Source organism: Haemorhous mexicanus, chromosome 1 (genome assembly GCF_027477595.1).
Source record: "Haemorhous mexicanus isolate bHaeMex1 chromosome 1, bHaeMex1.pri, whole genome shotgun sequence".
In the NCBI taxonomy this organism is placed as follows: Eukaryota; Metazoa; Chordata; class Aves; order Passeriformes; family Fringillidae; genus Haemorhous; species Haemorhous mexicanus.
In genome coordinates this window covers 40,801,438-40,814,599 of record NC_082341.1, presented here as the reverse complement: position 1 = coordinate 40,814,599, position 13,162 = coordinate 40,801,438, and the positions used below count along the sequence as shown (strand labels likewise).

General features: G+C 37.7%; 1 protein-coding gene across 7 annotated transcripts in view; it reads right to left on the bottom strand.

The window, feature by feature from the left end:
- Positions 1-13,162, bottom strand: part of RBMS3 (RNA binding motif single stranded interacting protein 3) — a 703,797-nt gene that overhangs the window by 84,620 nt on the left and 606,015 nt on the right. For all 7 annotated transcript variants that reach the window (XR_009486534.1, XM_059846719.1, XM_059846669.1 and 4 more), the window contains one exon: positions 5,468-5,574. Coding sequence is in view for 6 of the 7 variants with exons in the window: in XM_059846719.1 (XP_059702702.1) it covers positions 5,468-5,574 (107 nt within the window). In the remaining variant the exon portion in view is untranslated. The remainder of the gene's footprint in view (positions 1-5,467; positions 5,575-13,162) is intronic.

The following is a 13,162-nucleotide window of genomic DNA, read 5'->3' as shown; positions in this document are numbered from 1 at the left end:
AACAAAACCAAAAGATAACATATATAACACAACACAATTATTCTGTTTTCACAGCCACTCCATACATTCCACCATGTCATCTTCAGGTCTATAAATGATCTGGTTTTGGGGATCTGGTATCCCCAGTTTGCCATGAGTGTGATCCAGTGCTGTACTAGCTGTGTATTACACTCGCATCTGCACACTCACATGTGTGTGCTGCAGTGAGCTGGGAAGAATTCTAGGCGTGGCTGGCAGCACTCCTGATATCTGTTGGGGATACAACAGAAAAAGGTATGTCCTTTCCCTCTGTCCAACATTTGTTTATTCTGCCTAAGAAAAAACTGTTATAGCAGCAGAATTTGGAGGAAAACCCAACTGCAGGAAAACCTCCAGGGAAAATGGCATGACATTTTTCATCAGAGAAGGAAATTCAAAGCTAAAATGAAAACAAAGAAAACTGATCTCTAAGGACAGGTGCATTGCTGATTCTATTTTAACCAAACCATGGCCCTTTTACAATCCTGATTGCATTGACAGTGATTACACATAGGCTATTGGTTTAAAATATTTCTATGTACTTTATAAGCTCAAAATCCAAACTAATCTTTGGTATTTGATCCACTGAGGCATCTTTCCAAAATGGTGCCAACAGCAACAGCACCTTGTGTCATTATCCTAGATCTTTTCACCTACTGGTCAGTTATCTTTTACCCTTCTCTTTCTCCCTCTGGAGAGAGGGCTTCTTTTCAGGTTCAATGCCTCTCTTTGTTAAACCGAGCTTTTGTTGAAAATAAGCATGTGAAGTGTCAATGTTTAATGTACAGGCATGCTAAATATATATAGTAAATGTCTTTGTGGGCTGTTTACATATGAGGGTACTAGTGCTTAGCTCAACAGAATTGACTCTCACAGCAAAGAAAAGTTACTTGTCTAGGTATAAAATACATCTGCCCTGGACACTCAGGATTACAGAACACAACTATCTCCTCAGAAGCACAAAAAAAAAAAAAAAAAATCCATGCCTGAGTTATAAATAGGCCTGGAATAGAACTACTAATCATTTCTAAATGCATCTGCTGGTAAAGAAGAGACCATTGGCATGAGGATCACTTGCTTGAGCCTTTCACTGGTACTGACTTTAAAAAAATTTGGGAAGTGTCTTACCTATTGTATGTTTTTCTCTCTAAACTGCTGTTTGCATTAGGCAAAGTTGTAATGAATAGTGGATAAAAAGAGAAACTGTTACAAAAGCAACATTCCCAAACTACCTGGTCATTTTATTTTTTAAGAAAGAACTAAAAAGATGCTTAATTCTTTGGATATTCCATGAACTGAGCTTGAAAGAAAATAAAGGAGAAAAGAGTAAGTAGGAAGAGAAGAAAGGGAAGGAAAGAAAGGTAACCTATTGGCTCTTTAGAAATAAAAAATGTAACTTAGATTATGGAAGCAGAAAAGCAATCAATGGAAGAATTATTACTGACAATTATTGAATGTCATTACAGACATCAGACCAAATTCAATGGCAATTATTGAATAACTTTATAGACATCAGACCAAATTCAATGCATTCAGTACTGCTTCTCACTGTTGTGATACATGCAACAATACTGTAAAGGTGGTACACTCTTACAAGACAATGCAACTATTTAAATAGCACAAATTTTACAGAAACTTGTGAATGAAATACTAAGGAGTTCAGAATACTGTGACCATTAAAAAAGCCTTAATCACATTGGGTTGACCAGATGTAGAAAAGCTACAATTTCTAGAAAACAGTAATAAACTTTAGGCAGAATTCTCCCTGTCTACCATGTAATTCTCAAATAAACCTGCTCTTAAATATATCTATCAAAAGACTTTATTTTTGAATAACCAAAACCAGGTTTAAATCTGCAACAGAAGATTATGTTGCAAAATTTATGTTGCACTTTTTAATCCAATCTGATCTCATTTTGTGACTACACTTGATTCCCTGGATGCATTTTTGACTAAAAAATTTTTGGATATTTATGTCACCCACCTCTAGACTTGTCAATTGCAATTTAAAGGTAAATTGAATCAAATATTTTACAGACAGAATTTGAATATGATTATCCTCTATCACCATCTCAATATAATCTTGTCAGGTTAAGTTTCAAAACAGAATGCTTAATTAAACCAGCATGAGGAGAAGCTAGCCCAAAAAAGAAATTACTAAACTTTGTGCAGAAATTATGTCAGTTGCTGGGTCAGAATTTCACTGCAAATATTTCCAACACTTGCAGGTTTCACTGTACATTTATTGCACCTGTCTTTTTGGTGCCTAATTTGACAGCCTTATATAAAGCTGTCACTAATATAAGCTCTCAGCTCTATAGCCCAGGACTGGTCAACCATCACAAACAGTCAGTTAAATGTCTCAGCAAATCTGCTGAACGTTTCCTGAGACTCCAAACAAGATGTAGGGGTAAGGACTAAGAAGAACTATTCAAGATCTGCCATTCTTCCCTGGTTACAATTGGCTAAATAACCAAGCACCAAAACCACCCCCCTAGACCTCCCAAAAATCCCTGGAGAAATTCAGCGTATTCCTAAATATTTGACTTTAAAAGGGCAGGCAATTTAACAGCCAATCAAAGTATTTCTCTAAGGTTATGAAGCAACCTACAAAGATGTAAGATAGGAATATGATTTTCTACTGCGTTCTGCAGTATGACCTGACAACTTCACAAAAAACCAGAAGAAGCCCTGTCTTATAAAATTCCATAGAAGCTCTTCATAAAAGAGAGCAAAACCTCTGAGAACAGCATGACCAGAGACATAACACTACAGCAAACCGGCTCCTCCCCACTAAATCTCCTTCCATTCCCTCCCTACAGTAGAGTACTGGGCACAGCTCAAGTTTGAGGCCAGTGACAGAACCGCTGCCATCATTTCTCTGGGATCTGCCTTTCCGAGAAATAATCCTTCTGCACGTTCAGTGCTAAGGCTGGTTAAACTCAGATGTTTTAAAAATGCCCTTCACAAAAGTGTTCAAGAATGCAAAGGCTTATTTGAACAACAGCCAAAATACATCTTGGTCTAGATACCACAGGATTTGGTCAGGGTGGGAACATTAATGGAGTAATCTCTTGGATGCCGTTTCAATTCTTTTCTTTGGGGAAGAAACCAAAAAAGAGTAGAGGTGAAGGGAATATTTCCAGGTCCCATTTGTCATCAGAACTATGACACTTGTCATAGATCAGTTGTTTTTCACTACTCGCACTGCCTGTTCTTTTAAAAAGAAATTAAAAGAAATTAAAACCTACAGAAATAACTGTAGGAGGGTTACTCAAGTGCTGCTACCTAAAGAACAACTGAATGGTAGATTGTTTTTAGAATATGATCGTTAAAGAACAAAGAGTTTGAAAAACCTTATTGCGTATGAAATATGAGAGTAATTATACAGAAAGATTTTACATTGGAAATAAGAAAATAAACAGTGGGGAAGAAATTCAATAAATGAGGGACCCTAAAAGAGAACATGCATTCTTGTCTTTGATGCTCTGGGTAGTAAATATCCAATGTGCAGTAGGGTATTAACCAGATGTTAGTAAACAGAGAAAATCTGAGAAAATCTAGCCTGAAATATTTCTGAGTTTGTATCTTTACCATTTTTTCATGTTTGTACATTATACCATGACAACACCTCTGTAGTTGACTGCGACCAGCAACATGGAAGGATGTCTTCCAGCACTGAAAATCAGTTTTTAAGTGTTGATACTACAAACACACCAGCCACACCCTGCCTCCAGGTCACCAGGATATCACTGGGCTTAATAGGCACCACTCCACTAGCAACAAATGAACTACACAAGATGCAATAAGCGGATGCCCTGAGGCCACAGGCATAATGGTGACCTGCTGGCTTTAACTTTATAATTCCCTTTTATTATTGATTTGAACTGAAGGAAGTATAAAACAGCAGAGATAATAGCTGTGATGGCATTTACTTTTTAAACAGGGATTTAGAGGTCTTTAAAATATGGATTGTTGATCTTATTGTCATCTCCTACACATAAATCTTTGTTTTTCAAACTATGTATAGGCTGATCTGAGTCTATTGCTTGAAGTACTTCTTGGGCACTCGCTCCTCAGTAGATCCCTAACATGACAAACCATAATGGCTCCTGAGAAGATAGCTCCATTTTCTGAGACATGCAGTGTAAAATACTGCAATGAGCCTTTGGAGACTGCTGCAATGTCCTGTAGCAAACGTGTCTGCCACACTGGGATGTTCAGCCCACAGAGCTAAAAAGGGACCCTTTGCTGGTGGAACAGTGTAGAACAACCATGGGATGGTGGGAGAAATTTCTACACTTTCAAAAGGCCTTTCTGTTTGTTTTGGGAGCTCACCAATTGTGCTAGAGTATATATGTCATAAACTAATGCTCTGAAAAGGATCAGCTAGAAAAATCAAGTAGTTACAAAAAAGCTGAAATACTCTAGAAACATGTAACTCAGAAACAGCAAATAATTTTTTTTTTTTTAGTTTGCCTTGTAAATTTGAAGTAAACATAACATAAAACAAACACTCACCCCGCCCCCCCCAAAAAAAAAAAGAGACACCTTCCCCCCATTCCCCCCACAACTTGTATTCTAGAGGAGTACAGTCGAGACCAATATTTTTTTTCCTTGAAGGGTCAATTGTAAACACAGAGAATAGTTGTTTAGGATAGAAATACTTGCAAGTCCTTCAGCCTTCATAGCTAACACCATGTATAAGAAGGCGCTCTGAGCAGATCTATTCTATTTGTTCAAGTCTTTTTTTGGTAATAAAATTCTAAAACAGTAAACAAACTCTTGAGGAATCAAAAAAGTGCCCTTCCTATTTCACCTTCATTTGGAGTCACTTCACATAAAAGAACACAGAAAAGTAACTCCAGTAACAGACTACTTGCAGGAGAGCAGAGAGCAACCATTAGATTATTTTAAAATGTTGTACACATGATGCAGCTGAGGCTACTGTAAATTGCTTTGTCTTGAACAGAATGAAGAGCTCAGCTCAGATAAGCTTTCTGAAAACTTTTACATCCTACATCTGGATGCACATCTCTCTTTGGAACAGCTCTCATATTCCCTAAGGATATTTTACCACCAGAAACTATGTGGAGGAAATAACATTGTTGAGTTGCTTCAGGGCAAATTGCTTTGGTTTGTAAAAGGCACACCTTGGTTGCTGATGGCTCACCAGTAAGAGAATCCTCAGGTCTGCCTGCAGAACACTCACAGTGGGACCAGGCTGTGCACAGTTCCACACCAAGCTCAGAAATTCTCCTTTCCTGTAACTTTACACTCTGCACATTATCATAAACCTCCATCTCCCCACTGCTTACATAGCTTTTTCTGTATGAAGCCATTGCATTTTGTGTGCAATCTGATTTCTTCACAGTCTGAAAGGTAGACTTCCAGGTCTGTCGCTGCCTTCTGCCAAACCCCAGGAAAATAATTGCTACGTGGCACTTACCTCTCCTTCTCTGGGCCACGGCCTTCCATTCTGTGTGTATTTGCTTTGATTCTGGCGCTTCTTTTGCCCTCCATCAGCAAATTTGCACAGCAAAGGCTCAGTGGGGGCTGTGAAGACAAGAAACCCAGTCTATATTAGCATCCCCCCCAAAGAAAGTGATTATACCAGCAACAGTAGTGCTTTGTAATACTGATCTTTTGAAGTAAAATCTTGCCTTCTGCAGATATTTTTTCACTCTTTTAGCCTTGACTCGGCTGGCAGCTGTTCTTATTAACTAAGCTTCAAAAAATATATACTGGCAGCCCTTAAAAGAATTTAGCAAATATTGTTGAAAAAATAATCAGCCTACGCAGAATGTTAAGTTGCTGTAGTGGAACAGTATAGTCAGGCATTAGTTCCAGCTAAGTTAGACACGTATCCATGACCAGCATTAGTACAAGGATAAACACTGCTTTACTAAAGCAGCTTTCAGGTTTTAATTGTAAAAAACCTTTGCAAGAACCTGCTTAAGGAATAAGTGTTCTCACTATTTCGGTGTTTCTCAACATCCAGTCCTTTAAATATCTGACTAAACAGAATAAAATGGAGACTTTTGCCAAGCCCGGTCCAATCAGCTTTCTTCTTTCTCTTAAGTCCCTCTTTTAAGTAAGTTGGCAGCTGAGAAAACCCTTTTCCTCTCCAAGTGAGATCTGGAGTGTGTGAATACAATAGTCAGGAGGGGCCAGAGTCCCAGGAAGAAAGGATATTCAGAGCACTGCACAGCCCAAAAGGCAACCCATAATAGGGCCCCCTGGAGAAGAAATTAACACACATCAAACGTGCATAGCAGGAAGGGAACTTGGTGTCTTGGGATCTCTTTCCCATCCACCCAGCTCTTCACAGACTCCTAAAATATTTTTTTAGCCAAAACTTTAATTACTGTGCTGGTGGGAGCTTGTCTCTCCTGCTTAATCTTTAAAAGGAGGGCCAAATTCTACCCACTCACATATACTAGGTGTATGTTAGGGTTGAGCTTTATTGCCTGCATCAGCAGAGAAGTAAACCAATATTTGCCTGTTTGAAAGAAACTTATAAATCATGTGTCACATCTGAGTCTCTTCAGGAATCTTTGAGTTCCCAGGCATGATAAGTGTGTAATTTTTGGGTAGCGGGGCTAATCAAGTTGTTGACTCATTAATTTGTAATAAAAATTATGATTTGGTTAAGGGACAAGATCATGTGGTATTGAAACAAGTTAACCTCCACCAACCTCCTGATTATAGCCAACTGAAAATGGGTCGGAAAGCATAGATTAAAACTGTGATCACCTAAAAACTGCATCCAAGAAACAATGCATGGACAGAATCTCATATCAAAACCACAATTTCGCATTGGGACAGCATTACTTTGGCTACTTCTGAAGCTACAACAGCTTTGTTTTTTCATTACCATTTTATACAGGCTAGTAATTTTCAAGGTCACTAGAAAATGAACTGCAGGAAACAATCCATTATTGGCAGAAAGCTCGACTGTGTGACCCCAGAGGTCCTTTCCCACCTCCAACTTTGATTACTGTATCAGATTTTTCTAGAAGCAATGCTCAGCCAACCATTTTAAATTTAAAATAACGAAGGTTTAAAAGCATCCAGGTGGCTGTGGAGATTCTTTCTGCACATGGAGAGACTTTACAGGGCTGATTGCCTTGTGCTTTCACTGGTTTTACTCCATGGCCTGATGCTGCATGATTTCAGAGTGGTTACTTAGAGTTCACTTTGATGTGATTGTGAGGGAGGAGCAGGTGCTAAGCCAGCATTAGAGAAAGGCCTATTAAACATCACATCTGAAGCTTCAAAAGCTTTTTGTTTTAAGCACTGAACAACTACCAAGAAACATATGATACCGTCAGGAGGACCATGCAAAAATCATCTGCACACTGGATATTTACACACACCCTGATCATCTGCTAATGAACACATCTGGTATCAGCCCATGTACTGTGATGTGGTTTAACAAGCTAGGAAATCTACACATCCTCTCTTTCCATTTAGCCAACCACAAATAGGAAGCTGTTACCATTTCCAGAATTCCCCACTCCAGCATTACCATCTGACAACCTCATCTTTGTTAATTAGTGGCTTCCTAAGGTTGATTGATATTGAACAGGGCTACCAAACAACTTTACTAACCCCATCTAGAAAAAAAGTGAAAATAATATTGTATAGACTTTTCAGGAAATTGGAAAGAAAGTAGAAAAGGACAATGCTCTACACAGGCAAGTTTCTGCATGGGAAATTGTATTCCTCTATGATAAACTAAGGGTAATTCTGTGGATAAAAGCAGTCTGGGTTGACCAACATTCAAAGAAGTAAAAATTTCAAAACAAAATGTTCTGACAGGAAGACAGAGCTCATATAAGATGGTTTGGGGTTGAGGATTTTCAGGGTTTGTTGGGTTTTTTCCCCCTAAACACAGGCATGCAGCATCAAATGAGACAGAAGATTATCTTAAGTTTGAAGTGGTGTCAGTCCTAATGGTTTACACATGGAAACAATAATGGTAACCAACATACATACCTACATATATATATATATATATATATATATATATATATATATATAAAAAACCAAATTAATAATCTCTCTTCTTTCAGTACATAAAGTAGAATGTAGCAGTCTTGAGAGCTCAAAGATGTTGCTCTAAGTACACAGAAGAACTCAAACCTTGATTTACTTCAGCCCTCTAGAAATGCTTTGTAAGAAAGGTCCTCTAGGCTTTCCAAGATCAGATACACCCAAATAATAGTACCATCATTCTTACTGGTCAAATGCAACAGAAGATAGCAGAAAGACAACATCCCATTCCACTATGAGAGCATAATTCTTTCTAGGTAGAATTCTTTTTTAATGGTTTCATTAAATTAACAACATGCTTTAAAAATAATACATTTACTTCAGCCAAGAAAAGGATCACAACTAGGTACCATGGTTATCAATTCAAAAAAGAAAATATTTAGGGACTAGGCAAAAAATATCAACATTAGATTAATAATACTTATGAGCTCCAGTAGAAGTATATTTTATCCCAAATACTTCAGAAGGGGAGGAAAGAAAAAAGGGAATATTTAAAACTTTTCAGCTTCTTTTCTTTTCCATTCCATGTAGACAGTCTTCAATTTATGGACTGCATTTCTACTTTTCTCTTTTTCCTCTGTATGAACACATGGACTGAAAATAAATGCCTGTCTCTCTGCCTCTTCTCTCACCTTTTGTACTTCTGACTTAATAGAAAATGTAATTTGGATATCTGTAGATGTTCACATTTTGAAGTGATAAGCAGATCTTATATGGTTCTTGACATATTCTAAGTTTCAAGCATATGTGGTATTTTGAAGCATATCTGGAAAATCTACTGTTGCTATTTTCCTGTTAAAAAAGTGAGAATTGATTCACTTGAAACAAATTTCAGGCTATTCCATCCTGATAAACTCTTCAAGATAGAATGCACTGCTCTTTCATTGACTTCTACCTGACAGCAACAAACACAAATATCAAGAATAAATAACTGCTTTAACCTGAACAAGGTTCATTAAGCCATAACCCATTTTTCAGGCTGAAGATTTAAATGCCTGCTACAGTTCCCATCCAAAGCCTTCTCTAGTTAATAAGACATAAATAGTCCTGAACTTGGCTTTCAGTCTTGAGAAGGAAGTGGGATCAAATTGATAGTGCTTCTAAACAGCATTTGCCAAGATATTCAGGGCTGCCTTAGGAAAGGGCAGTAGCTGCTAGTGTTCAAATTCAGTTCCCATGGAAGTCAATGGCTAAAACCCTATCTCACTTCAGTCAGGCCCTGAATTTACTCAGAGAGTTCAGTGGAGGTGAAAGAGAGAGACTGGTTTTATGTCAATCAAGCCTGTCGATATTGTTGGAGTTCCCTCAGGAGATCAGCTTCTCATGCTCTGCTACTTTAGATGGACAGATTGTGCAGACAAACAGCACAGAACTGCCAAAAGGCTGTTAGCATCACCAAAAGCAACACTGGTACTTAAATAGCACAAAAACTTCTGAAGGAAGGAGAAGGGGTAACAGTGCCCCCTTCTCAAATCTGGCAGTCTCTAAGAAATGTTCCAGCTCAGGAAGGGAATTTCAATTAAATTGGAGAATTCAACAAAATAAAGCAAACTCCTAACTAATTCTGAGTACATAATTTCCGTATTCTTTCATTCATCGGAAGGCAGATACACTTGAGCTCCTACATGTGCAAAAATGTATATATTCATGAGCATGTGCTTCATAAAGGAAGATGAAAGCTGTCATTTGCATTTGGTGAGACTTTTGCATTATTTCAGGTGCTCTGAAACTTTTACTGTCTTAAGAGTTACTGAGAAAAGTTTGTTCCCCACTGTCATTCAGCATCATCTGTCCAGCAATGGCAAGAATTACATATACAAAAAGCAGTAACGGGACATTTTTATGCATTTTAGCTGCTTTTACTGTGAATATTTTTGAAGACAGAATATTTTTCAGCATGTCAGGAACAGTTTGGTCTCTTCTCATTTTTTGCAACAATGGAAGTAACATTTTCAGTAAAAAACAGACATGTGCATTGTGAACATTCATGTATGTCTTTAGCCACCTCTACTTTGTTAATGTGAAGAAAAATAATTAAAAAGTCATTGGTATGACAATGAATGGTCAGTGCACAATTAATGATCTTTTTCACAGTATGTTTTAATGATAAAGTTGGATTAATTTCTTTTTCAGCCTTGGCAAATCCTTTTCCACAATAAAAAAACTGTGCACAGTAATAATTGGGTTCACAATTAGATCAAGCGCTCATACTGACCAAGCTCTGATAACTATTTTAAGTCCTAACTGCCTTCCAAATTTTAAGTAGTTTGGTAACATTTTTATGTGCAAATCACACAGAATATCTGACTGAAATACCCATGTAAGAGCCAAACTCTTTGTCTGTTATAGATCAAACATTTGGAGTCTTTAAGAAAAACTTCACCTTACGGTAACATCAAATCCATTTTGTAAGGAGGCAGTATTTCACAGGGAGACATGAGAGACACAAAAGCTGTACAGCAAGGCAGGACAGAGCAAGTTTAAGTTTTTATTTAATATCTGGGCTCAGATGGATGTACCCAGCAGGACTATGGTATTTATGGAGACTGCAGAGTTTATTTACAAAATGAATGTTGCTGTTGTAAGCTTTGAAAATGTAGAAGTTCCAGGACCCCATCAAAAGAGTCACCCTCTGCTGTAGTGAGTCCACTGGCTTCTAGGAAAGTCCTGCCATGCAATACTTTTTCATCCCAAAATCATAAATAAACAAAACTTGAACTTCAAGGAAGATTATAAAACAAAACCATAGCTAGTCTGCTCTTGGGAAATGAAGATGAAGAATTACAAAAGATGGTATGTGACAGAATAGGACATGAAAGGACAAAGTGTTACCTGAGTAAGAAAATCATAAATAATATGGCAAATAACCACTTCATCCTGCCCTGCATGGAATTGTTAAAGGATAGAGTAATAGATTTTGTCCCAGAAGTCCATGATACAGGATGTGATGGCACAGGAGAGACTCTTAATGTTTACAAGAGCTAGCTTTTAACAGAGGTTGAGCCATGTACAGCATATTTCATGGAATCATGGAATACTCTGATTTGGAATCACAGAATAGCCTGATCCACTAGGATCATCAAATTCCATCTTGTGGTCCTGTATGGAACAGCCTCAAGAGTCACACCATGAACCTGAAAGTGTTCAAATGCTTCTTGATCTCTGTCAGTCTTGGTGCTGTGATTACTCCCCTGGGGAGCCTCCTCCAGTGCCCAAACACCTTTGGGGTGAAAAATCTTTTCCTAACACCCAGCCTAGACCTCCCCAACACAACTTCAGGCCATTCCCTTGGGTCTTGTCACTGGTCACCACAGAGAGCTCAGTGTCTGCCCCTCCACATTCCTTAAGAGGGAAGTTGTGGACTGTGATGAGGTCTCAGTGTCCTCTTCTCCAGGCTGAACAAACCAAGTGACCTCAGCCACTCCTCATTCAGCTTCCCCTCAAGGCCCTTCTCCATCTCTGCAGATTTACCAGTATTTCAGTTAAACTTAACTTCATTATATTAATTGGATTTGTACAGATGATTATGAAAGCAAAACAATGAGTTATCACAGCATTTTACTTTCTATAAATCTTCACTTTTACAACATAATTATAGAAATTGGGGGAACAGTTAATAGAAAAGGAGACCAAAGTGAAAAAAATATAGAGCAAACATCTATTTGGGTAAAGAAGAAAAAGGAAGTGATCTACTTTTGACAAATTGTATCAGAGCTTAAGTAATTATCTCTTGTTCACCTCTTTGTCTTAAGAAACAGGAAGCAATCCTTTCATCTTTTTGGATAATAATGGTTTCTAAATAGCAAGAACATGTTAGAAAAGAAAAATAAATCTCAGGGAGAAATAATGTGTCAAGCAGAAAGTTAGGACTTTTATCCTGTGAAACAGAAATTACTTAGAGCAGGTAATCATCTGTGTATGTGCATATTGGAGAAACAGCATGCCAACATGGAAGTGTGGAGCAGATCTTGTTGCAATCAATCTAAGCACTCAAGCAACTATGTGGAAAACTTCTGCTTAATCTTATTCTCGCTGAAATGTCCATAAATATTTGTTAGAGCAGCCTAGAAACTGGAGTCGCTTTTCTATAAGAAACTGCAACATTCATTTTACAGTCTGTTTGGTTTTTTTAAAAACTATTTTCCTTTTTAAATTTTCAGTGGAACAGAGGACTAGGAGTGCCTGATTCAGGCCTATTAAAGTGCTCCATTCCAATCTGCTGATAAGGAGGAACTGTTGTAAAGGTTATTGAAACAGATGCTTCAATATGTTATGGAAAGTTAAATCAATCAAAATAGAAAAACTGAGATACTGAGTATTAAACTTGTGCCCAAATGTTGTAATATGATGGTCTATTTTTATTTCTCCAAACTCCATTTCTTATACGACTCTAGTGCTGGTCTCTGTTGGAGAGAATGAATGCATGGTGGGCAAATACAGAATAGAATTTGGAATTTTTTACTTCATTTTATTAACTATTAAATCATTATAAAATACTCTGCATTTTAACATTGGATTCTGCCTTTATTTTAGAGCTCTGAGCTCACAGAAATTAGACATTCTCACTGAACCCAAAGCCTCTCTACTGAACCCAAATTTAAATTTGCAGTAAGCATAAGCAAGAACAGACTCAGGCCCATGGGTTTTGCCACAGAAATCAGCTTCCTCAAACTTGATGATACAGCAAAGTTCTGCCCTATTGGAAGTACCCAGCACAATGCTGAAAAATTCCAGCTGTGGTCCATCCTTTGTAACCAGTGCTGTGAGAAGCTCTCACAACCTTTAACCACTGGATGAAAAGGAAGTGGAAGGAGTGATTTATTTTGCAGTTTTAAAATTTCTCCAAAAGCCTTGCCAGCAAAAGAGTGGACCCTCTTACTGAATGACTGTGCAACTAAACCAACTAAACATGTCCATCAGTTTGCACAAATAATTTTCCACATCTATGCTTAAACCCAGTGGGTTTTTTTCTAAGACTTTCAAAGAAGATCTGTTACAAACTGAAATTTAGGGCACGTCCTTTTAATGTACCAATTCTAATTGCAAAACATGTAGTTCAGCTGGGAAAATATCTCCTCCAAAAACC